The sequence below is a fragment of the Brienomyrus brachyistius genome, unplaced genomic scaffold, assembly GCF_023856365.1.
Source record: "Brienomyrus brachyistius isolate T26 unplaced genomic scaffold, BBRACH_0.4 scaffold53, whole genome shotgun sequence".
Lineage (NCBI taxonomy): Eukaryota > Metazoa > Chordata > Actinopteri > Osteoglossiformes > Mormyridae > Brienomyrus > Brienomyrus brachyistius.
The window spans coordinates 253,111-279,170 of record NW_026042328.1 but is presented as its reverse complement, the minus strand read 5'-3'; the positions used below and the strand labels follow the sequence as shown (position 1 = coordinate 279,170).

Below are 26,060 nucleotides of genomic sequence, written 5' to 3'. Positions count from 1 at the left end.
TGTCATCCTCATGTGACCAGACTCTACCCCAAGTCACCCTTCTCAGGCACCGACAGTACAGAAGAAGATTGCCAGCACCACGTCGTCCCGGCAGAAGGACAAGGTCAACAAAAGGAACGAGCGTGGTGAGACTCCTCTGCACATGGCTGCCATTCGAGGGGATGCCAAGCAAGTCCGTGAGCTCATCAGCCTCGGCGCCGACGTCAACGTCAAAGACTTTGCAGGTGTGTCCGGACGTGCCGTCTGCAGCTCACTGTCTGTGCCCGGACGTGCCGTCTGCAGCTCACTGTCTGCTGCCGAGAAAAGCATGGACAGCCTTTATAATTTTATTTTTTTATATATATATTTTTTGTGTGTGTGTTTCTCAGGGTGGACGCCTCTCCATGAAGCCTGTAATCTTGGTTACTATGACGTGGCCAAGGTACTCATCGCAGCAGGGGCAGAGGTCAATACACAGGGCCTGGACGATGACACGCCGCTTCATGATGCATCCAGCAGTGGACATAGGGATGTATGTGTTTAATACGCAGTATAATGTCCATTGTACCTTCTCCCCCCAGTGGCCTTGATGTCTCTAGTCATAATTCAGTGTAACTAAGCATTTTTTTTATTAGTTATATTATGGATGCACCAATTCCAGTTTTTCTGTCCCAATACGGATACCGAGTACTGATCCAATACCAGTGTTTAATTAATAAGCTGTTGGCTTTTGCCTTACTGTGTGGAAGAAACAGTGATCATTCTTGTATGTGTAAGACAACATCTGGCTTAACTTAAACCTTACACAAAGCTTTCCTAACTTTGTAAAGCTAAATGTAACACATGCATATATCTATATTTATTATAAGTATAATGGGGTTATCATGTGTAGTACATATGACAATTCAGTAAGTGTGTGTGTGTGTGTGTGTGTGTGTGTGTGTGTATATATATATATATATATATATATATATATATGTATGTATGTATGTATGTGTGTGTGTGTGTGTGTGTATGTATGTATGTATGTATGTATGTATGTATGTGTGTGTGTGTGTGTGTATGTATATATACACTGCTCAAAAAAATTTAAGGAACACTTTAATCAGAGTATAGCATCAAGTCAAACTTCTGAGATACTGATCTGGTCAGTTAAGTAATGGAGGGGGTTGTTAATCAGTTTCAGCTGCTTTGGTGTTAATGAAATTATCAACAGGTGAACTAGAGAGGCAACAATGAGACGCCCCCAAAACAGGAATGGTTTCACAGGTGGGGGGGCACTGGCATCTTTCCCTCCTCATCTTTCCTGATGGTTTTTTCACTAGTTTTGCATTTGGCGACGGTCAGTGTCATTACTGGTAGCATGAGGCAATACCTGGATCCTACAGAGGTTGCACAGGTAGTCCAACTCCTCCAGGATGGCGCATCAATACGTGCCATTGCCAGAAGACATTTGCTGTGTCTCCCAGCACAGTCTCAAGGGCATGGAGGCGATTCCAGGAGACAGGCAGATACTCAAGGAGAGCTGAACAGGGCCGTAGAAGGTCCTTAAAATCCTGTGCTTTTCACAGATGAGAGCAGGTTCACCCTGAGCACATGTGACAGACGTGAAACGGTCTGGAGAAGCTGTGGAGAACTTTATGCTGCCTGCAGCATTGTTCAGCATGACCGGTTTGGTGGTGGATCAGTGATGGTCTGGGGAGGCATATCCATGGAGGGACACATAGACCTCTACAGTCTAGACAACGGCACTTTGACTGCCATTAGGTATCAGGATGAAATCCTTGAACCCATTGTCAGACCCTCTGCTGGTGCAATGGGTCCTGGGTTCCTCCTGGTGCACGACAATGCCCGGTCTCATGTGGCAAGAGCATGTAGGCAGTTCCTGGCAGATGAAGGAATTGATACCATTGACTGCCCCCCCCACGCTCGTCTGACCTAAATCCAATAGAACACCTCTGGGACATTATGTTTCGTCCATCCGATGCCACCAGGTTGCACCTCAGACTGTCCAGGCGCTCAGTGATACCCTGGTCCAGATCTGAGAGGAGATCCCCCAGGACACCATCTGTGGTCTTATTAGGACCATGCCCCGACATTGTGAGGCATGCGTACAACCACGTGGGGGCCATACAAACTACTGAGTATGATTCTGAGTTACTGTAATGAAATTTTGGCAAAATGGACTAGCCTGCCGCGTCATTTTTCACATTGATTTTCGGGGTGTCTTTGAATTCAGCCCTCTGTAGGTTGATAATTTCATTTCCATCAAACGATGTGGCATCCTTTCTTTCCTAACACATTACCCAGTCTACATCAGTATAGATTTTTCCCCTTTGATATCTGATGTGTTTTCAAAGTGTTCCTTTAATTTTTTTGGCAGTGTACGTGTGTGTGTGTGTGTGTGTGTGTGTGTGTGTGTGTATATATATGTGTATGTATATATGTGTATGTATATATGTGTATGTATATATGTGTATGTATATATGTGTATGTATATATGTGTATATATGTATATGTATGTATATATGTATATGTATGTGTATGTGTATGTATGTGTATGTGTATGTATATGTGTGTGTGTTTATTTACCTTACTTAAAACCTGAGTTTTCAACTAGATCATTTATATCAGGATTCTCAGTTTGGAATGTTTTTACAAAGAAAGGAAACCTTGACTGTAAAGGCTGACTCGAATCAACGTACAATATAGCCATGGACTTCACACCATAGCCTGACGTGCACCTCCGCAGTAATGTAACTGCACATGCCGGTGACGCAGACCTCAAGGACCGTAGCATTTGTTTTCCCCCGAGGTGTATTTATATTGGTGCTGTACCCTGTGGCGTTACATCTAACATTAAATAACTTGTTTAGTTAAAAGTTGGATATAAATAGTGCTTCAGTTTTGTTTTCTCTCACGTCTCCAGAATTTGCGCTAAAGTTTGTTGTGGTCTTTCTCTAAGATTAGCAAACTCCATGTACTCTGCACTATGGTGCATCTTTAGATGTTTGATCAAATTGCTTGTGTAAGATGATGTGCTGTCCCTTTACACTTTAGCAGATCAGAGCTTACAGTCTGCTTTACTTCTGTCGTCATCCCTTATCTTAAAATATGTCCAAACTGCTAACATCTTCCACCGATGGGGGTGTTCTGTACATTTATCCTTCCCAAATGTTTCAGGTTGACGAATCCCAATCCCTGATTGGGCAGTACAAAAAATGAGTTTTAACATTGTTTTATTTAAGTGGTATCGGTTCTTATCGGACATTTTTTACAAGTGGAGTGGAGTATCGGCCTGAGACCCGATGCTGGTAAAAGTATCAGTGCATCCCTAGTATTTATGTAAGGTAACCTGTTACCAGCAGCAGGTGGGCTGGTGACTGATCTGCCCTGTCTTTCTGGCAGATTGTCAAGCTGCTGTTACGACATGGGGGCAACGCCTTTCAGGCCAACAAGCGCGGCGAGCGGCCTGTGGATGTGGCCGACTCACAGGAGGTGGAGCGCCTGCTGAAGGGCGAGGCTCCGCTCTCTGAGCCGGACGACAGCTCCTCAGGTGGGACAGGGCCATCTGTCTGGGGTGGGTTCTCTCGGTGTTCCATGTTTTTGATGCACTCATTACCACATTCTCTTACGTGAGGTGTCGGGAGATTTCCACACGAAAGCATCTCACACATTTTTCACACTGTCATCCAGACAGAAAGCACAATCATTCTGGCAGAAATTTTACTTAAAAGTACATTTGAAATCAGACACGTTTGACACACCAGTGGATTATATTTCATGTGGTTATTGTACACTATATTAAAATAGTATTGTACGCAAGTATATTAAAATACTACTGAAATGACTCATTACCTGATACAAGAAGATTCTGTTTTTTCTCAAACAGAATCAGAAGACCCTCCATCAGTAAATCCCTCCAGTATTGACGACAACATGGAATACTCAGACACTGAAAAGGATTCTGACAGCAAGCAGACTAACACTGCAAAGGCATCTGCCTCTGTATCTGGGCTGGATGAATATGAGTTCAAGGACGAGGAGGAGGAAGAAGATCTGAGCAAGGCTCTGAATGACCGACACATCCTCAGGAGGGAGGCGCGCCAGCGAGAGAAGGAGGAGAAGGACAGGAACCATTTTCTGGCTAAACAGGATAAGGGTAGCCCAGCCACGGGCAATTTGAAGAAACCGAAATCGTCCCGGGTCCTCTTCTGCAGCTCGGAGAGCTCCAGTGATGATGCAGAGACCCCCGTGGAGAGGAAAGGCCTCCCCACCATTGACGGGCATAAACCTGACATGAGGCTGAAGAAGGAAACAGGGGCAGAAAGCAAGGAGAAAGGCAAAGTGAAGAAAAAGTACAAAAATCAAAGTAAAAATAAAGAAAACCAAGAAGTTAAAGATGACAGTAAAGAGAACAGTAAGGCAGTGTTCTTTTCTTCAACAGCAGCAGGCCTGGAAACCCCAGAGAAAACCCGAGAAGAAGACTCTTTCAAAATGTCATTCAGCCCGAAGGATGACTCTTCTGTTCACCTCTTCCATCTACCAACAATGAAGTCTCCAAAGCTCAACCACAGCCTGAGCGACAAGCAGGCTACCCCACTCAAACAAGAAAATGTTAAGGCATGTGTCTCAGTTGGGGATTCTTCCTGTCAGGTTGATGGCATCAAATATGACCACTATGTTGATGCTGACTGTGCTACAGAGGGCTCTAGCAGCAGAGGATTCAAGCATAAGGAGAAGAGCAAACATCACCAGAGAGATCTCTGCCTAGATGGGGATGACAGGAGCTCCTCCAGCCCTCACAAAGATGATAATCTGGGAACAGGCATGGACAATGCTGAAGGAGCATTACGGAAGACCGACAAAGATGGCAAAGTGCTCAAAAAACACAAACTGAAGCACTGTGGGAAGGACAAGCACCGGAAAGAGTGTGAGATGGAGAAGGACAAGCAGAGGCAGAAAGAGATGAAAAAAGATGGGCACAGAAATCTAGAGTTTGATCGGGAGTTCTGGAAAGAGAACTTCTTTAAGAGTGATGAAAATGAGGACTCGAACCCAGGGAAAACAGAGATGCTCGAAGGTAATTCCCCACAAAAGGCTGACGAGTCCCCCATTAAAGAGGAGAGGCCAGTTCGAGAAAAGCATGCTAGCATCAAAGACAAGAGACAAAAAGATGAACGGGAAAAAGACAAATCCTTCAAAAGAGAGAGAGAGCTTTTCTGCAAAGAGGAACGAAGCAGAGAAGGTAAAACGGGTGAGCTGGATGAGAAGACAAGCAGCCTCATCACAGATGAGGGACGGGACGAATCCTTGTGTGCTGTAGGCATGAAAGAGGAGGCAGAGGACCGACCAGTTACCGAGACCGAGGTAGATCAGGAGCAAATGGATCCATTGGAGAAAGGTACTCGAGAAAAAACAGAGAGAAAACTTGTAGGGAAGGAACGGGAATGTGAGAGGATAGACAAAAAACATTCTGAGAAAGAGAGGAAAATGAGAGTGGAGCACTTCCCAGAAAAATCTGAACCACATAATTTTGCTGACAAATGGAGAGAGAGGGAAAAGATGGTGACCACCTCCCATTCTTCCGGAGAGAATAAATACAAGGAAAGTGAAAAGCTGAAAGCTATTTTGACTACTAAGAAGCCAGAAGAGAACAAGAAAAGCAGGGACAAGATGGAAAGGAAGACTGACAAAGAGAAGCAAGAGAAGGATCGGTATTCCGAGAACAGAGAGAAGGATCGGTATTCTGAGAACAGAGAGAAGGACAAAATGGGCATTGACAGAAAAGGCAAAACCTCAGAAAAAGTTACGGAGCACAACAAATCTGACAGGACAAAGGAAAAGGAGAAAGACTGGGACAAAAAGAAAAAAGACAAGGGGAAAGATGTCATTTCCTCAAGCTCAAATTTGAAATTGCTTTTGGAAGAGCGAAAATCCAGCATTTCTGAGAGCACTAAGATATCCCATGAGAAGAATGTCTCGGCTAAGCTGAAAGATGACGTGCTGAAAACTCCAGAAAAAGACCGCAGGGAGCGGGACAGGGATGCTGAGAGACACCGAGACAGGGATCGGCACAAAGATAAATCCCAACAGTCCAAAGTATCCAAGACAAACTCTGCAGATGCCGAAAAGAGCAAAGCAAAATCTTCACCGGCCCCTAAGGATGTCCGGCCGAAAGAAAAGAGACTTGTAAACGACGATCTCATGCAGACTAGTTTTGAGCGCATGCTAAGTTTGAAGGACCAAGAGATCGAACAGTGGCACAGGAAGCATATGGAGAAGATCAAGCAGAAAGAGCGAGAGCGAATGAAGCTGCGACCAGGTGCAGAGCTAGGGAAATTGAAGAACAGAGACAGGGTGAGGAATACCCCAGGAGATGTCTGTGTGAGCAAAGACCTGCAGCGTTCCAAGAGCTCAGAGGTGTCGGAGACTCATACCAGAGAGCAAAAATTGAAAGATGCCACTGGCACACGTTCGTTCTCCCTGGATGCCAAGAATCTGCCGTATACCGGGAAATCAGCCCTTTGTCTTGACAGCAGCCTGAGCCGCTCCCCCAAGCCGGAAAGTGAGAGGTGTGGTCCCATGTGCAGATCAGTGTCAATGATTTCAATGGCTAGCTCGGAAGACTCCTGCCAAACAAATGCTCTCACACCAAGACCCTTGAGTGAGTACGACTCCGACTTCACGGTGGAAGGTTCAGACTCCCAGGCATCCTTTTCACAATCTTCCTGTGTGACGCATGCCATCACGTCACCTGCCGTTCACGAAAAAGAAACTGATAGTCTACTTGATGGGGCTCAGCGCAACAAGACTCCTCTCTCTGGTAGACATGCCACCCCTTATCTGAGGTCAATTCTGGATGACGACTCCAAACCTGCATATGCTGATGCCAAGTCTTTTGAGGATTCCAGTAGGCCAAGTGTGCTGTCACACTTAAGTAGTGATAAAGGACCTGTACAAGATGTGGCTCGTCCACAGTCAAGCCAGAACATGTCGGTTCTCCGACACCCAATTCGAAGCAACTGCACTTCTGATGGTGAGAATTTTGCCGACATTGGCAATGAAGGGCATGTTTCTGGCAGTCGGCTCCTGCTTGTCTCAAACAGCAACGATACTCTAGGAAAAGAGCCAAGTGAAAGGGTGTGTCAACAGGCTAACCTTTCACAGTCTGAGGGTATACCGCCGGCTATACTAGAACCAAAACAGTCACATGCCGCTGACCCACTTATAGATAGGGGTGCACCATTTCCACATCTGGATGACTCAAAAATGGAAATCATCAGCAAAAAACTATATTCGGAATGTAACAAGGATACAGATGATTCCCTTACTCCAGAAACCTCAGGAATGTTCCCATCCTGTTTGCCTGCTGAGCAGCATCTACCCACAAATGCCAAAACCACCTCAGATTCTTGCAACAAGCAGTGGGATAGCCATACAGAGATCAACATGGAATTGCTCCAGAGATCAGATGCCAGTTTTCCTTCAGGGCTTGAGCAAAAAGATAAGTCTATGTGTGAGACTACTGCTTGCAATCCAGAAAGTAAAGCGGAGGAACACAAGGTGACTGGAAGTTGCAGAGAGGAGTGGGCTAAAAGCCCTGGGCCCTCCATCGCTGTCTGCAGCAGCATACAGAGGCCAGACAGTGGGATCGAAGATGCCATGCTGAATGTCCAAGTAGGCATCCCTGAAGCCAAGGACATTCACGAGGAAGCAGACATGGAGACAGATGATGCAGACACAAAAGACGGTAAAACACTAAAACATGCCATAGGATCTGCTGAGCCATGTGACATTTCCCCGTGTGACATCCGTGACCATCCTGTATCCCCTGTATTGGAGCCCATTCATCCCAGTCCTGAATGTAAAGATGAAGCCTCAGATGCTCCTGAGGGCTTGGAAAAGAGCAGCAGCAGTATAGAGATGGCAGATAAGTCACAAATTCTGCCAGAGGGTAGTAACCAGGGCCAGACTCTAGCTGAAGTGAAACCTGAGCCTGGGGAGGAGATGATCACTGACCAGAGCACATCCGAAGAGAAACAGCAGCTACACAAGGATGACCTGGGTGAAGACTATGTCCAAAGGGATCCCCAGGGGGAGCACAGTGGGGCTTCCTCAGGAGGGTCCTCTCCACTACCAGGAGATGGAGACAGCGACTGCTCAGGGGCTAGGGCCAAGGTTCGGCTGTCTGAAGATGATGACGTTCAGGTGCATCACCCACGGAAAAGGAAGATGCCCCGGGTGCCTCAACCGATGCAAGCTAGCCCCACTGCGCAGCAGGTTAAGGAGAGGAACCAACAGTCTCTGGCTGCCATAGTAGACTCACTCAAGCTGGAGGAGATACAGCCTTACCAGACTGAGAGAGCCAACCCCTACTATGAGTTCTTGCACATCCGTAAGAAGATCGAGGAGAAGCGCAAAGTGCTTTGCAGCGTTATTCCTCAAGCACCGCAGTATTACGATGAATACGTGACCTTCAACGGCTCCTACCTCCTAGATGGAAATCCACTTAGCAAACTTTGCATTCCAACTGTAAGTTGGATGTTTTTTCTTCTTTCAGCAGTTATTTTTTGATATTGTGATTTCACTTGGATATTTTATGAGCACGAATTCTGTCTTCATTGGACTCTTATGTAGTTGAATGTGAATTGTGGATTTTCCCTCATTCCAGATAACACCACCTCCGTCATTGCCTGAACCGCTGAAGGAGTTGTTCAAGCAGCAGGAAGTTGTCCGCATGAAGTTGCGTCTGCAGCACAGCATTGAACGGGCATGTAGACCTTTTTAAATGCTGAAGCTACCCTGTCCTCTTGAAACCAAACCCTAATCCTTTCAGATCAGCTGTGAAATGGTGGTTTTGCCCAGTTATGCCTGTCTCCTCTCACCGCTCTTGTGTCATTCCTTAATTTCCCCATAGGAAAAGCTAATTGTTTCAAATGAGCAAGAGGTCCTGCGTGTCCACTATCGTGCAGCAAGAACACTAGCCAACCAGACCCTGCCTTTCAGCGCGTGTACAGTTCTTCTGGATGCTGAAGTTTACAACATGCCGCAAGATGCCCAGGTATGGATGTCATACCATCGGGCTGTTTTTGGAAGACAGAGTAACTCTGAAGTGCACTCGCATTCAAATTGTGTCATCTGTATTTAATGTTACTTCATCTTTGTTTGTTAGGGAGATGATGGGAAAACATCTGTCCGTGACCGGTTCAACACCAGGCAGTTTATGTCATGGTTGCAGGATGTTGACGACAAGTTTGATAAACTGAAGGTGGGAAGGTGCTACTTAAGCTCCACAAAACAAGTCTGGGTGCTAAGCCTAACAAAAGCCCCAAGGCCCATTAGGTCTCAGTCTTTAGGAGATGAGAAGTACACTCAATCTCCAAGACCAAGTAGAGCAAAGTTAGCTTTCATGCATTCTGAGTCATATGGAAGGATGTTTGTAAATGACCTTTCCATTATATAGAAGCGTAATTTTACTTGCTGATTGTGGCTCTGGGGACTCTGTCCATGGCTTTTCACCCAGGACAGAGTAAATTACACCTTAACTATGATATTTAACAGCAGGTGCTTTCCATTTTGCTCATGACAGCAGCAGAGAGGAAATTGTTAGTGATATTTCAGTAGTAATGCACATTCTTGGCCTGAGCATAGTGTTTAATGAATGTCTACCTCTGTGTGGACTGCTGAAGGAATATTTGTATGCAGCCAAAGTTTTAACCTTTCCAGTGAGCGGTGTATGAGATTGCAAAACGCTTCATGCCTGGTTGGGTCTGCAGTCCTCTTAGCTTGTTGCTAATGGTCTAGCGCTGACCTGCTTCTCTGGCCCCTGCAGACCTGCCTCCTGATGCGTCAGCAGCACGAAGCCGCTGCGCTGAATGCTGTGCAGAGGCTGGAGTGGCAGCTCAAGCTGCAGGAGCTCGACCTGGCCACCTACAAGTCTACCAGCATCTTTGAGATCCCCGAGTTCTACATCCCACTCGTCGACGTCAATGACGACTTCGACCTAACCCCCATATGATCTGGCGTCCGGGAGTGTCCAGCACTTAATGTAGAGCAAAGATGACAGCTCACGCTGTGGAACTTACGGCGAGCCCCGGGACACTGGCCCTTCCTGTGACACACTGTCCCCATCCGAGTAGGCGAGGCAGGGCGATGCGTCCCTACCGGGACGAGTTGAAGGCACTTACACAGCAGGAGTGGCACTTATCATGAGGACTAGAGCATGAGGCCAATCAGCACCAGGAGCTGTGAGCCCAGAGGAAGGGGATCAGCGGTCAGGGACGGGCTGTCGCCCCCCCACATAATAAGCCACAGGAGTAAGGCTTTGGGTTTAAAAGGGGGGGGGGGGCTTCTATCTTAGTGTCCATACATGTACAAAATGTGTTCATTTTTTAATTTATTTTATACATACAGATTGTGCATTTGTAAATAGTTGTGTAATTATTTTTAACTTGTAAAAAAAAAAAAAAAGAAATTGATATTTTGATTGTAAAGTTATTTTGTCTTTTCTTGGACCAAAGTTGGTTTTTATAGTCTGTGTCATCTGTTTGTTCCTGGCTAATTCTGAAGCATGTGTTTGAACTTCGTTGTTTCGTTTCTTCCCTAAACTGCTGCCCCCCGCCTGTGTTTTTGACTTGTGGTTTTAATTCAGTGCATGCCTTGCAGGTTCCGCCTTCCTTTCTGAGAAACCTGCCGTGGACTGTCGTGCGATTCTGTAGGTGTCAGAGGCTCTTGGCCATTATGGTCCTGCGCGAAAGCCGCCTCTTTTTACGTGTCTGTCTAATGTTGCGCACATTAAAAAGATTAACAGCTCAATGTGGCTTCTCTGCTCAGAAATGTTACTTTTACAGTTCAGTGTGAGTTCAGAAAAGAACCTATTTTTACAACACAATGCCTTTGAACAATGGTTATAAAAATGTCTATTTTAATATTTACTTGTTACAGTATATGTACATATTTGTAATATATCATTGAATAAATTTTATTGGTCGTGAAATCGATATCGTTTCATTAAGTTTATTTTGTATCTCAGCAACAAAGTGTGCAGCTTTTCCCAAGGGACCCGCGGAAATATAATGCGCCGTTACAAATTTCACCCTTGACTCGCAACGTAAGATGATGAATATAACAAATGACTTTGCCAGTGTTTTGAACAATAATCGAAAACTAAAGCTGTTTTGCATCTTAAAGGGGTCTTTCTTAATAAGCTTTGTTTTGATCCAGCAGATGGCATCATACGCACGAAGGAGAATCGCATGAATTGCACTGGAATTTCTGAATTTGAAACCTCGGCTGATATAAAGACGGCAATGCCTACATACACTCGGTACGGATTTACCTGTCAATTTTACATTTCGCTCTTAGGACTTAGTATTGATTCTGATAACATTCGGCGAGGCATGAAGAACCAAGTAAGTTGTGAAATAAGCTTCCAATAAAAATCCCAATTAAGATAATTACTTTGGACAATAGGAATACCTGCAGGAATTTTCTGTCCGCGGGTATTCCGGCCAGATTAGTCATGCACAACCGTACTCGCTTATGAGAAACTTGCGACATACTGAAAGGGGATACAGGCAGCAAGTACATTTATTTTCAGTCCCTTATTCAAGAATTTAATCGCGGCCGCACCTTAACGTTAACCAATGACTAATTGAAACATGATATGCACAAGTCATACTATACAACTAATAATTATATAATGGCTTATACTATGTTAATGCCCAAGTGTTTCTATAGGGCAGTTCGAATTTTGTCTCTATGGACTAATAGTTAACGTCAATGAACTTTTACTAACACTAGTTAAGCATGTCTGTTTTCACAAAAGGAAGTTAACGACCCAGCAGTTAGGCAATTACCATTAAGCAGAACAAGCGCCGTGCTGAGCCGCGGTTTTGCTGATTGAAAAACCTTAACGAAATCGGCATCCACTGGAAACGTTATATTGTTAAAGTTAAGCTTCACTCAGTCACCAAGAAATTCACGCACACTTGCCCTCACGGACTAATTATGTTTTACCCTTCGATCAGTATTTTTCATCACACGGAGAATTAGCTGGGTGTATTTCGTGCATTCTTTTATTGAATTAGGCCCACATCGCTGAATTTCGTACAATTACGCAACACCCTACGAGAAGTATCGTTTAACACGTTAAAAGGGGTGCACTAAAATGGAAAGTGTTTTCTTGTGTTTTGGAATGCAATCGCTTGAGAAGACATTTAAACTTCAAAAGTTTCATCCCCTTTACTTGATTCACGTACACAAAAAAGGTGTGGATTTGAGTGTAATCGTCGGAAATGTTTGGATCTCTTCCGTGCCTTTTTCACACCAAAGGAGCACTCCCGGTGCCTGATTACCATAAATCTGATAAAAGTATCCGCACAAAGGGTCTTTAACAGGGCGTTGCATGGCCACGGGCGCCAATAGCACGATAAAAGTGTAAATATGCTGTGGTTAGTTCATCTGGCAGCAGAAACTATTTTAACTTTCAGCGTGTCAGCGAGATCAAAGAGGAGACGATCGGTTTATACTCCTACAGCATATAGGCGCGTTTCTTGCTGATACAGATGCATGCCTGACAATGATATCTGCCAATTGTTTAGTGTAAAGAATGTGTGCGTGAACTTCAGCTGCAAGTGCCTAAGTGAAGCATTCATTTTACACACCAAAAAAAGAATGGATCATGGATTGAGACCGCATAGCGCAGTGGTGTTGAGGCGTTGAATGAGGCATCCCCTCCCCCTGTGTCTGCTACCATTATCCTGGGCTTCTCACCTGGAGCGCTGGTTCTCCCCGGCTCTCCTGCCGCTGAAAATGGTTTGTATGTCTTTAAGGCGCCCCACTGCCTCACTCTCGCTTTGTGTTCAGGAGAAACTCACGCCATCGGGACAGAATATCGCTATGATTTCATTTTGAGAAGCTGCAGGAGAAGAGCATACAACGTAACCCTTGCTTAAAGATCGACACCATAGCATACATTGTCAAGGTAAGTGCAACCAAAGAGGTTTTCTAAACACGTCTCTGTTGAAGTTTTCCCTGCCTGCCCTAAGAAGTCATTTTAAACGGTGCTGCTCTGACTCTGATCCTACGCTGCGAAAACGTGATGGGAATCTCTTCGCCCTTCGTTCCGTCCCAGAATAGTTGTTTGAGGAAACGGATGGAAATGTTCAAGCATGATAAGTATTAATTTCGGTTTTGTGTTCTCAGTGCAGTATGCATGATAAAAGTGGATCGAAAACATTCCCGTTGGCTGAAGTTATATCACAAATGCCCATAAAAGAAGAGTGTCTGACTATAATTAAAACACCGTCCTGCCATTTTACAGATCTTTGAAACCTGCATTACATCGCAACAAATACTCTCTATGAAAGTATTACAAAGATTGCCGTTAGAGTACAGAGGTTACACGTTAGGTAAATATGAAGGACAAGTAAACGACTTAAGTTTTAGTATATTTTGGTGAAAGTTCGGGAGAATAAACTGATTGCTATAATATTCTTATTTTTCTCTTTTTAAATATTTTCTTTAATTGCCAAAGATACTTAGATATACGACATGTAGTACTTAGGGATGCTGGCATGGGAGGGAAATGCTGCAGGTATAATTGGTTAAATGTAAGGCTGGTAAGTGCTGAAGGGAGGGATGCCTGAAGCAGGCGAATGTTCTGGCCGTGCGGTGCAGTCTAGTGCTCTTGGCATTGCAGCATGTGTGTCAAGTCATTTATTCGCCTTTATTTCTTTGCTAACCACATGTCATGCTTCATGATTAACTTCTGATTGAAGAAAAATCTCATTTCTGCTGGTGGTTTTAGGGCTGCATCCAGTCTATATTTGGACTGACTATTGGAGGCGATGCACTACAATATAATAGCTAACTAATATCAGTGGGGCCTAATCCCTGTGCGGAACTCCATCTTCAGGCCGGGCTGTTGTGTGGCAATGCTTTGTCCTCCCCCGGTTTACACGGCTGTCCCGCTTCGGCCAGGTTGTCCGATTGCACCGGAATGAGGCCCGGCTCCGTGCTTCTTCCAGCTCTAGCTGCGCTCCTCTGCCTGCTGTCAGGATTGTCACTGGTCACCTCCTGCAACAAAGCGCTGTGTGCAAGCGATGTGAGCAAGTGCCTCATCCAGGTGAGCCCGCCCTCGGCCCGAAAGTCATCACTGCCATCTGCTAATCTTTCAATGAGAAAATATTTTTAATGAAGTTAATTATAGGGCAGGTGCACACAGCTGTCCTACAGAAGCACGTTATCGACTTAACTGCTTGCTGTATGCTTTTTCTATCTTAGCCGCCTGTGCTGACATGTCTCATTTTAAATCTATTTCTGTACTGTAGTGCAAATTAATCCTGTTTGGAAAATGTTTTGGGATTTCTTCGGAAGGAGTTGTTTTTCAGAGGTTTTGTTTCCGGACTGTCCGCAAAGGAACATAATGATTCCCCTTTAAGATCTGTGAAAAAATAAATGTGTGTCGATTGGGAGAGAAAACAAAGGAGGCGTGTACCAATGCGAATGTCTCTAGTTACACACTGGGTCAGAAAGTCACCGGTTCCGCCGGACTGAAAGGTGTGCAGATACCCACAGGAGAGATTGCAGAATCAGGCTGAAAGTGGGACCCGGTGGTGTACCATAGATGGTACACAGGTGAAAAGGCTGTGGTTTGAAAGGTGACAAAACAAATGGTCACTATGAATAACTTTATTTATCATTGCATATTTTGCAACATTACTCTAAATTTTGAAATGCTCTGGCTATAGATGAACTGTATGTGAGGTCTCTGATAAAAATGGCATGGCCTTTGTCCCTTCCTTATGACCTCACATGACCTCAGTTGGGGCTCTTCCTGTCCTTATCTTCTGCTGAATAAAGGCCATTGGTGGCTCCCACAGCCCGTGGGAGGTGGGAGACAACTTACCCTCCCCTTCTCATACCCTAAAGGCCCCCTGCAGGATGCTAATGAGTCTCTTGCCATTTAGCCTGTCTTCCAAACAGCAGTAACCCTACAAATTAGTGCATTTGTATCCGCTGGATGTTCTACCATTGTCCAGGCTTGAGGCCCCCAGAACGTGAACCTGCGACCCTCTGGATTACCCACCATGCCGTCTGCTGCCCAAATATTGAAATTGCTGTGTAGTATATATTTTTTTAATTCACCATAGGAAATTTTATATGGCATGAAATGTTTTGTTGCACATTTCTGTCAGCAGTCACTGCAGGCTTGTCTTCAGCATTGGTTGACTGTCATGACATAGCTGCGCTGTAGATATAATTCTTTGCTTATCAGAGCAATGAGCAAAGTGACAAAAGTGTGGCAGGGGAAACACGGTTATATCCTCCGCAGTTTTCACTTGTATTGCTTTGGTTTCACGGAATGTGTGAGTTGATTTCGAGTTTTACCCTGGCCGGGGCAAAAACCTCCTCCCTCACCCCCCGAATTCTGCCTTGGGGAATGACTAAGCAATTTGTGTAAATGTGTATTTTTCATTTCATATCTCCTCGTGGTGAGCACCATGTACCCCTCTTACAGCTGGCAGATTACTGGATGGGTATGTCCTGGTCTGGGGTATGCGTACTTGCCTGTTTGTTTTTAGTTCATTAATTATGTCTTGAACAATTGTAATTGTTCTAGCTTTTAAGATTTTTTTTTCTAGTAATATACCGAGTAGGAAAGCAGGATGGATGAGGAGAATCTTCCTCCTTCATTACATGGAATGCGTTGTTGTTTGTGCCAATAACAGTGACCTTCACGTATTTGTTGAAGCAGTGATCTGTGGGATGGAAATGCAGTTCAAAGTCACAATGCAGTGGCCCAGACCAGCATGCCTGTGCAGTGTGACAGAGCTTGCGGCAGTTCCCAGTACAGTGGGGATCTGCTGCCGGCCTACTGCTAGCTGTGAGTGGCATTAGCATCCTGAGGCTGCATAGTCCGCAAAGAGAGTAATCACTGTAAATGTGAAATCACCGTGCACTTACATGCCAACACAATCGGCATGTTTTATATGTAAACATGCAGGTCCTTTTGAGGGGTCTGACCATGTGCAGATTGTGACCCAGGTGGATGAATTCCTTCATGTGGAATGTACTAGCTTCCACGGGCCCGCAGTGTCATGTGATCGCCACATGGCCGCTCCCTGCAGAAAGGCGGCATGGCAGGGTGGAGGAGCGGGTACTTCAAAGGCCTGGCTATTTACGGGCCCACAATGTCATGTGATCGTCACATGGCCACCTCGTGCAGAAAGGCGGCATGGCAGGGTGGAGGAGCGGGTACTTCAAAGGCCTGGCTTTTACGGGCCCACAATGTCATGTGATCGTCACATGGCCACCTTGTGCAGAAAGGCGGCATGGCAGGGTGGAGGAGCGGGTACTTCAAAGGCCTGGCTTTCATGGGCCCGCAGTGTCATGTGATCGTCACATGGCCACCCCGTGCAGAAAGGCGACATGGCAGGGTGGAGGAGAGGGTACTTCAAAGGCCTGGCTTTTACGGGCCCGCAGTGTCATGTGATCGTCACATGGCCACCTCGTGCAGAAAGGCGGCATGGCAGGGTGGAGGAGCGGGTACTTCAAAGGCCTGGCTTTTACGGGCCCGCAGTGTCATGTGATCGTCACATGGCCACCTCGTGCAGAAAGGCGGCATGGCAGGGTCGAGGAGCGGGTACTTCAAAGGCCTCACCGGCTGGAACCAATCCGGTGTCTGTTTTTGAGGAGTTGAGTCTGTGTTGGTTTTAGACTTGTACTGAGTTGGCTGCAGGCCAAGATTTGCAGCTTTGTCCTTTGGGTGAAAAATGTCCCTGGGGCAGCAATGTGTTGGTGTTGCGGCTGGTGGGGGTTTAGATTTATGTGGAATGCAGACAAATTCTTTGTATTAGCTGCGCAGCAAGTTGTCTGGACAGCAAGGGCCAGTTCTGCCTCCTGCGTGTCATGCTTCATGTGGAATTTTTTTTTCTCCCCTCTGGTCATGGAATGTCTGCACATGTGCATCGGTGTTTTTTTCTCTCTGTCTTTTGAGGTTTGGCGTATGGGGCAGAGGTGCCCGACCCATGGAGAACCCCTCCCAAGATTCTGAAGGGGATTTTTTTTGTCTTACGAAAGAGCATTTTTGCAGTCTTAAGGAGTGTTTTGAAGCTGCATGTGGGCAAGGAAAATGTGAGCCTTTCTAACTCTGTGCTGCATGATCATATTTTCCTCTGCATATGATGCCAGCACTCGTGGTTCTCCGTCGCAGCAGACTGTGCCATGCAGCTCGGTGACGGCGGCAGCTTCTTGCGTTAGAAGCAGCCTGTTTGTGCCCCTTCCCAGGCTCCGAATCAGGTCTGAACCCAAGGGCTGTCTTTGTACCTCTCTGCCGGCCGCATTTATGATTTGATTGAGTTCTTCTTTATGTTCTTCTGAGTGCTGGTGTTGGGGGTCTCCACAAGGATGCTCTCTTCACTGTCACAGGCTGACCTCACTGACACGGGCACATTGGATTGGATGAAAGGGTGGGGATTTTCCTGCTGGTACTCATCCTCCCAATGAATATGATTTTTATGTGTGTTGTATACTGTGGAAACAAGTTCTCTTGTGTGGTTTTTGGACAGGTGACACTGATGTTTGTTCCCTGCTTGGTTCTTCTATTAATGTGAAATGACAGGAATTTTCCAGAGGCAGAACAGTCCTCCAGGCCTCGAACTTCTTAATGTTTTTTTTTTTTAATTCTTCATCCTGAGTGTAAACAGCTCCAAATAACTCTCAGCAGACATGTTTATGGTTGTGCGTGTGCGTGCATGCGCCAGACTCATCTCTCTGTGTGGCTGACAGGGTTAGCCTCAATTGCTGCTGAGCCCTCCGCCATCCTGACTTAATGGACTCTCATGGCTCCAAGTGTCCACAGGTTTGCCCGAGAGACGGGGATGATCTCTTGCATGATACCGGCGAGGCGTGTGGTTCACTGCCCCCTGCTGGCTGTGTACAGCCCTGGTGCCTTCTGCTCTAACTGCGATTCCTAACAATCTTCCTGCCTCCTTTTTATTTTTTCATTCCACATTGCATTCATGTAAATGAATAACATGCAGCAGATGGGGTCTAGAGCAGCCCCATATGTTCGTGTGGGCCCTGCGCGGTTCTGCCTCAGGTCCCAGGCGGGTGTGCGCGGGCCCTGCGCGGTTCTGCCTCAGGTCCCAGGCCGCTGTGCGCGGGCCCTGCGCGGTTCTGCCTCAGGTCCCAGGCCGCTGTGCGCGGACCCTGCGCGGTTCTGCCTCAGGTCCCAGGCCGCTGTGCGCGGGCCCTGCGCGGTTCTGCCTCAGGTCCCAGGCCGCTGTGCGCGGACCCTGCGCGGTTCTGCCTCAGGTCCCAGGCCGGTGTGCGCCGGCCCTGCGCGGCTCTGGCTCAGGTCCCAGGCCGGTGTGCGTGGGCCCTGCGCGGATCTGCCTCAGGTCCCATGGCCGGTGTGCGCGGACCGTGCGCGGATCTGCCTCAGGTCCCATGGCCGGTGTGCGCGGACCGTGCGCGGATCTGCCTCAGGTCCCATGGCCGGTGTGCGCGGACCGTGCGCGGATCTGCCTCAGGTCCCATGGCCGGTGTGCGCGGACCGTGCGCGGATCTGCCTCAGGTCCCATGGCCGGTGTGCGCGGACCGTGCGCGGATCTGCCTCAGGTCCCATGGCCGGTGTGCGCGGACCGTGCGCGGATCTGCCTCAGGTCCCATGGCCGGTGTGCGCGGACCGTGCGCGGATCTGCCTCAGGTCCCATGGCCGGTGTGCGCGGACCGTGCGCGGATCTGCCTCAGGTCCCATGGCCGGTGTGCGCGGACCGTGCGCGGATCTGCCTCAGGTCCCATGGCCGGTGTGCGCGGACCGTGCGTGGCTCTGGCTCAGGTCCCAGGCCGGTGTGCGCGGACCCTGCGCGGTTCTGCCTCAGGTCCCAGGCCGGTGTGCGCGGACCCTGCACGGTTCTGCCTCAGGTCTGTGGTGACTTATGCAGCTGTTCCAGGGTCAGGCTGAGTGTCATGACCGCCGCCGCCCACATTAGTGTCCTGGGACTGTTGCAAACAGTCCGAAGGCTCCGTTTCCTGTCCTGTACAGCTGGTGCTGCGCTGCACACTCCCCCCCCCCCCCCCCCCACACATCTGGAAGTTGACCCCCTCCCTCCCTCCCTCACACACACACACACACACACACACACATACACACACCCTGAGTGCGGTATCACTGAAGCAGATGCACTCGTCTCAGTCCCCTCAGCACTTTGCTGCCATCCCTGTAATTATCTTTCTATGCTGAGCCTTACTCGTTTTCCACTGTATACTCCTTCTCCTACCAGCACGCATCAAATATCCTTTATCTGGACTTTTTGAACACGCACAAGATGTGTGTGACACATTTCCTGTTTTGTAAGCCTGTGTATGAGTCATGACAGGTGTTTTTCTGTCTAGATGCATCTTGGCACGGCCTGGTATGTTTGCAGTGCGAGTGTCTGCTTGTGTTGACTCAGACTGAATGTGTGAGCAAAAGAGGGCCGGAATGGCCACACCCCCTGGGCCACACCTCCTCAGCTGACTTTCTTGCCCCTGCACCTCCTCCAGGAGCTGTGCCAGTGCCGGCCACTGGACGGGAACTGTTCCTGCTGCAAGGAGTGCATGCTGTGTCTGGGCAGCCTGTGGGAGGAGTGCTGCGACTGCGTGGGTGAGTGGCCTTCATCATCATCATCATCATCTTCATCCTGTCATACACTATTACTTGTTAGTATAGCTGCACAATCACATGATTATATAGCACGTGTGCAATAATCACCAGGACTTCAGATGATGGCTGTAAACATTTCTCCGGATGCCAGCGTTTTGGCACTATATGGACGTTTACTAACACCCACCATTTGGTAAGGAGTATGCCTCAAATATTAATGAGAGGCATATTGTAATGCCAATAAGTTATTAAAGTTTATTAAATTCGGTTAGCGGAGCCACATACTAATTTTGTGGTAAATCATGGAAGCGATAAGCACTGACGTTATGGTGAAGAAAAGGACAGGTCAGCAGTCACATCTTTTAAAAGAGGAGATATTTTGCATAAACATGGTAAAAAGACGTCAGTGATGTGACGCTACTTTCTGCAGTTTAAAGTCTGACACGTTTATTAAACACGAGGACAAGCTGAATATATACAGAGCCCTAACTTTCAGGCACACGTCTTGTTAATATTTTAGCCGCACTACTAATCTGTTTACCAAACTGCGTGTAAATACAGGTCTATATGGAACAAAAAGCTAGCATCTGGACCAATTTTATCTGAAGCCCTGGTGATTATTGCAGATATACATTATAATGGCAATGTGATATCGGGCTGCTCTACTACTTAGCTCTCTTTAGTACTGAGCTGACAGGCGCCTTCTCCCGTACGACCTTTATCACAATTATCTCCTGTCTATAATTAGCTCATCCCCTCTGGCCACTCGACAGCACTTGGTAGAAATCCTTAACAGGTTGTTTTAGTGCTGAAATTAGGTTTTGTACCAAATATTTGCTTAAAAATTCTGCTTATTCAATCCCTTTTTACCCCCCAGAGGTAACCATGCCAGTCTGCTTGCTCTGTGCGGCGTGCGTGAGACGCACCCACCCATGCGGTCGGCCCCTACCTCACATGCCTTCTCATGTGGTCTGTGGTCTGCTTGTTAACTTCCAGACTCCTCTCGTATCGCTCGCGTTCAGCTCTGCCCTTTATTTTATATTGTCTTTTTACAGCTAGTGGTAGGGACATCACAGTGCTGGGAAATTGGATACGGCCAGCATGCATGCAATCCCATGATGCCACGTGGCAGTACGGCGAAAGACAAGCAGTGCTGCTGCATCTTTGCAGATTGTAGCTGAGAGTCTGTCTGAGAATTTCAGCCATTTTGGATTTGAAACATTTTTACATTTTTGTTGGGACCATAAACTAAAAATCCCACATTTAATCTTTTATTTTTATATATATATATATATATATATGTGTGTGTGTGTGTGTGTGTGTGTGTGTGTGTGTGTGTGTGTGTGTGTGTGTGTGTGTGTGTGTGTGTGTGTGTGTGTGTGTGTGTGTATATATATATATATATATGTGTGTGTGTGTGTGTGTGTGTGTATATATATATATATATGTATATGTATGTGTGTGTGTGTGTGTGTATATATGTATGTGTATGTATGTATATGTATATAAATAAATTCCTGTCAAATACATGTAGACCCTGTACAGAAAGGTAATGTGTAATGAAAGGGATGAAATACAGATCATGGTCTGTTTTTGACTAGGTGAATGTAATGGAGGTCGTCTTTGATTAGCAGATTGTTTTGAATAGATCAGATTGTGTCGTCATACTGATGCATGTCTGTGAACGTCATGTTTAAGGGATGTTGATGGCGTACTTTCACTTGAAATGTTTCGACTACATAGAGCCACTTCTGAAGCTCGTAATTTGAACTGCATGGAGGCTAAATTTCTCCACGGTGAACACGGATATAATTTGACTTGCAGTGTGGTTCTCGTTAGGACAGACTTCCCCGAAATCAAACCGAGGAGGTCGGCAGCATCACGCACACACGGGGAACATATTCTCAGCCTCTCCTCCCTCCGCTGTGCTGGGCGTCTGTGCCAGCGCGTCTGCAGATGGTGGAGCTGGAGGAACTCTACAAGAGGAATTCTCGGAATTCCGGGAGTTGGGGAGCATATAAGTGTTTTGCAAAAAGGGGGGGGGGTGAGGCAGATGGGATCGTGCTGAGAGGGGCTGCACTGTGCATGGGGAGGGGAAGCAGGCCAGTGGGGTCCTGGGGGGTGGGGGTGGGGGAGGGGGCTCGCCTGGAGGCCTGAGTATGAATGAGCAGAGCAGGAAGCCTGCAGACCTTCAGGGAAGAGAAAGGATTAGCTGTGGCACCTGCCTCCATGTCCTAAGAACTAGTCCTAGCAGTGATGCTTGATGACTTCTAAATGCTCAAAGACTCGCAATGTCCTCAAATGCCTGTTATGAAGTCCCTTTGCAAAAGGTGTTTCCCCCCATAACAGGAGTAATAGTGTAGGATTACAGCCGTAGTGTTCGTCTGCTCCGACAGGAACCGTCTGACAGTCTGTGAGGTGCGTAACGGCGGCTCGTTATTTACACCACCAAGGCTCTCGCTCTGTATTTGGCTGATGTGCGGGCCGCTCCGCGGGCCCGACCGCTCCTCTTCAGTTGTGGGTTGGTAACTATGGCCCCATTCCAGGGAGGTGGGATTTTTCTAAGTGGATTTCGTGCTGTTGCTGAAAATGACAGGATTGTGGTTTGGGTGCAAATTCTGAGTGCTGGAAGAAATAAGAACATGAGGTGGGTTGTTCAGCCAGCCCAGCTGTCAGAAGGCCACTGATTAGCAGGGGACTTTGCTTTCCTGCTTTGGATCTAGCCTGCTGCAGGAACTAATTATCACTGTTTGGATTGTCACACCAAAGCTGAGACTCAGGTGCAGTGAGGCTCCTCTGGAGCTGTTAAGTAAAACAAATCTGTTTCCTTGGCCTGTCCTGTAAAATTTGCTTGGGTCCCCTGGAAGAAGGTGATGGCAGCATGGCAGAGTCTGTTGGCAGAATGCGAGTGCCTGGTCATGTCAGCGTGTTCTGCTGATGTGGGGCAGCATGGTGGAGGGTCTGTGCATGTCTTTTGGTCTAAAACTGCTGCCTTTGTTGCACCTCCATGCCCTGTGGGTGAAGAATTTGTCCAGGTGGCTTTGTTTATCTTTCCCATTACTGCGAGTCAGAATGGTTTCTCAGAAATGGCTTCAGATGTTTCTTGGTTTATTCCTGCTCTAATTGCATAGCAATGAATTGGATATTGACAGTTAGTAGCCTTTGCTGGCCTTTGGATTGTCAACTGAGGTGGCACCGCGGCCTGAGCGGCGCACTGACACTGGGCGGCCTGAGCGGCGCACTGACACTGGGCGGCCTGAGCGGCGCACTGACACTGGGCGGCCTGAGCGGCGCACTGACACTGAGCGGAGCACTGACACTCATTACTGTTACGGTTTGCTAATGTCCCTGAGTGTTTGCAGTTAGGCCTCAAATTTACATCACTTGGGAGTCCCTGTTCTGTGTTCCTCTGAGACCAAGATATCTCTGTTCCTAGCTGCTCTAGAAACACTTATTTTATAGCTCGTTCTGAAGCATGTGGAAACAAAAGGTTAACTTAAGTCAGTAAGGTAAATAATTAAGGAAGTCATGTGCAGAATGGAAACCTGTGAAAGAATCCGGGATTGCCAGTGGCAGACATGGGCTGCTAAAATACTGTGGATTAGCTACGGATGCTTTCATGCCTGCTTAGAGTGGACAAGTGGAAGTGGGAAACACACAGGTGGCTTCTGTTGTATGCTTTTCAAAGAACCATAACATCAGTACACAATGTGCGTAACCTTCACACCATGATATAAAGTGCTCATGCTGGACGCCCTTCAGGTATCTGTCCTAGGACTGCCCTCTGTAGCCTGTCCTCTTTGGCCTTGTCTCCACAGGCATGTGCAACCCAAAGAACTACAGCGACACTCCACCCACCTCCAAGAGCACCGTGGAGGAGCTGCACAGACCCATTCCGTCTCTCTTCCGTGCCCTCACAGAGGGCGATGCACCCATCAACATGATGGTGGTCTCCTTCCCGGTGGCCGAGGAGCTCTCCCACCACGAGAACCTGGTCTCCTTCCTCGAAACGCTCGACGACGCGCACCAAAATGTCTCATTGCCTGGCAACAGCATTCATGCTAGCTATGACAGCACTCGAGGTACGAGGCCATCCCAGCCTGGTGTCCATCTTCAACCGGCATCTGAAAAACAGACAAAAAACCTTTTGTCTTAAAATATATTTGCAAACACCACTGTAAAGAGAGGACACACACCCAGTAAAATACATGAATAAATAAATAAATAAACTTGGACTTTCATTCTACAGTTTGACCAAAAGTTCTGCAGCTGTCACTGATGTGAGGGCAGCAAATCAAGTGTCTGCTACAGGAGTTTCCTGGGAAAATGTTAAATGGACAGTTAATGCCATAAAGCCCTTTGGCTGTTGGGTGCTTGCAGTCTTCTGAAAGTGCGCCATGCAGAAAGGCATGTCACTAAACGGGCACTCTGCATCTGCTCTCAGATCAGGTCTGGCGTAGCATGCTGTCCTGCTTGATTTGGATCTCTCCAGCCTTTTATGTCTGCAGAGAGAGAGACAAAGCAGGGGAGTTGCACAATTACCAGACCTGCCAGAGCATATGGTGCCCTCAAGCACACTGCAGTCTGACGTTTTGTCTTGATCAGATGCAGGTCAGCTGATTTGTGTACCACCTCAGCAAGCAAGATGATATATGGGAAAAGAAGCACTCCAGTGTGCCTGTACTCATACTTGTGCAAATAATAATGTAATTTTTCCATGTATTTTTCACCACAGATAACCTGTGCACGGTGGTGTACTTCGACGACTGCGTGTCCATCCGTCAGTGCAAACTGTACTGCGAGTCGATGGGCGGCTCCAAGTATCGCTGGTTCCATAACGCCTGCTGCGAGTGCATTGGACCCGAGTGCCTGGACTATGGCAGCAAGGCCGTCAAGTGCATGAACTGCCTCTTCTGAGGGCGGGGCCTGACTCCTGGGGGGGGGATATCCTGAGGTAGAACTACATGCTTTAGGTGCCTCAATATTACTATGTAAAATATTTGCCCTTGCAAAATCTTTTTTGTATTTTTTTCCATTTTATTGTAAATTTTAGATTTTTTTAAAATAGGTTTCTACCAGAGAAGTGTTTATCTGCAGTGTCTTGCTTATCAACCCCTACAGTCTCCACCCACACATGATCTTGGTGGTTTTAGGGATTCTGTTATTGTATGTAATGGAAAGGTATTCTTAACATATGGCCGATGGTGCATCATAACATCTTTGTCTTTCATCAGCCAGCATGCCTTCATGTGGTTTTAATGGTTTTAATTATGACATGTGCAGGACAGCCGTGACCTGACCTAGCAAGAGTGATCCTATCCCATAGCTTATTTGGAGATGTGTTCATTTGAACCTGCAGTGAAAAGTAGTGTCCGGCTTTTATTAGACAGCTCCAACTGTGTTTCTTCTTCCAGCTGTTGTGGCTCTGACGATGGCCATTAAATGTCAAGAACATTTGGTTTAGTTTATACAGTGATGACCAGCAAAGAGGTGGATCCTGCAGAGGAGGGAGGGAGGGAGGGAGGGAGTGAAGCACGGGTCAGCCAGCTGCCTGAGCGCCTGCGTCAGCAGCCCTGTCTGGCTGCTGAGCTCACGCCACACACTGCGATGTAACTGGGGGGCCTGTGCTTCTATGCTGCACTGCACGCTCCGTTGTGCAATTTTATCTGCATGCTGCCATTTTATTCAGCCTGTCTTCGGGATGCCCTGCACAGACTCATGACACTCCCCCAGTGCTGGGAAGTGCATAAAAGGCTCCTTGTTTGCAAAATGCTTTGGAGGAATCCAGCTTTGCCATCAGGGTTACTCTGCTTGCTGCTGGTAGCTCCTAAGCAGAACGTGTAAGGAATTGGGCATTTATGTAATGTGCTGTTGCGTGGCCTGCAGGGGGAAGCACCATCCTGCGATCGAGGGGATGCCGCCGGAACGCCCTCTTGTTTTGATTGGTGGGAAAAACCTCTGCAGTGTGTTCGTGCTTCAGAAATCACACTACGGTAAAGCTGAAGTTCACTGGATAACGTGGGATTTAAGACTGAACGTGATGGAACAATGAACAGATGAGGCTCTGTGAATCATTAGTCATGTCATTTAAATATTTGTGAAAAACTGTACCTTTTTTTATAAAAAGACATGCTGTGGGTAGTCACTGTATTTGCATTGGTGTGGAAATGTTGATATTTAACTCCAACAGCGCAGCATAAAATGATTGTAGAATGCACTGTTTCTTCAGTCTCTGTGCCGGGGTGTTATCAGGACAGACATGGCAACAGAATTTTAAAAAATGCGTGAACACTGACCATTTCCTGGGGAAACAAAGTACTCCTTGTATGGGCTCTGCCCACAGGTGTTTTAGCAAAGGCCAGTCCGAGTGACCCACTTATCTGCAACAATGGGGGGAGGGGTGTTGTAAATCTATAGCCTTTGC

At 47.1% G+C, this 26,060-nt stretch overlaps 2 protein-coding genes across 11 annotated transcripts in view; both read left to right on the top strand.

Annotated features, from left to right (window-relative positions):
* ankrd12 (ankyrin repeat domain 12) overlaps positions 1-10,982 on the top strand; it is a 35,292-nt gene extending 24,310 nt beyond the window's left edge. For 7 of the 10 annotated variants that reach the window (XM_049000770.1, XM_049000769.1, XM_049000764.1 and 4 more), the window contains 8 exons: positions 21-224; positions 369-511; positions 3,388-3,559; positions 3,872-8,514; positions 8,654-8,752; positions 8,900-9,043; positions 9,155-9,250; positions 9,815-10,982. In XM_049000770.1, the coding sequence (XP_048856727.1) occupies positions 21-224; positions 369-511; positions 3,388-3,559; positions 3,872-8,514; positions 8,654-8,752; positions 8,900-9,043; positions 9,155-9,250; positions 9,815-10,000 (5,687 nt within the window). In that variant the 3' untranslated portion in view covers positions 10,001-10,982. The remainder of the gene's footprint in view (positions 1-20; positions 225-368; positions 512-3,387; positions 3,560-3,871; positions 8,515-8,653; positions 8,753-8,899; positions 9,044-9,154; positions 9,251-9,814) is intronic. The other 3 variants (XM_049000768.1, XM_049000763.1, XM_049000762.1) reach the window with 1 other exon arrangement.
* Positions 10,983-12,277: 1,295 nt separating this feature from the next.
* Positions 12,278-25,853, top strand: twsg1a (twisted gastrulation BMP signaling modulator 1a). Its single transcript, XM_049000793.1, has 5 exons — positions 12,278-12,967; positions 13,966-14,110; positions 19,537-19,636; positions 23,455-23,718; positions 24,372-25,853. The coding sequence occupies exons 2-5, from the start codon at positions 13,985-13,987 to the stop codon at positions 24,551-24,553; spliced, it is 672 nt and encodes a 223-aa protein (XP_048856750.1). The 5' UTR covers positions 12,278-12,967; positions 13,966-13,984; the 3' UTR covers positions 24,554-25,853.
* The last annotated feature ends 207 nt before the right edge of the window (positions 25,854-26,060 follow it).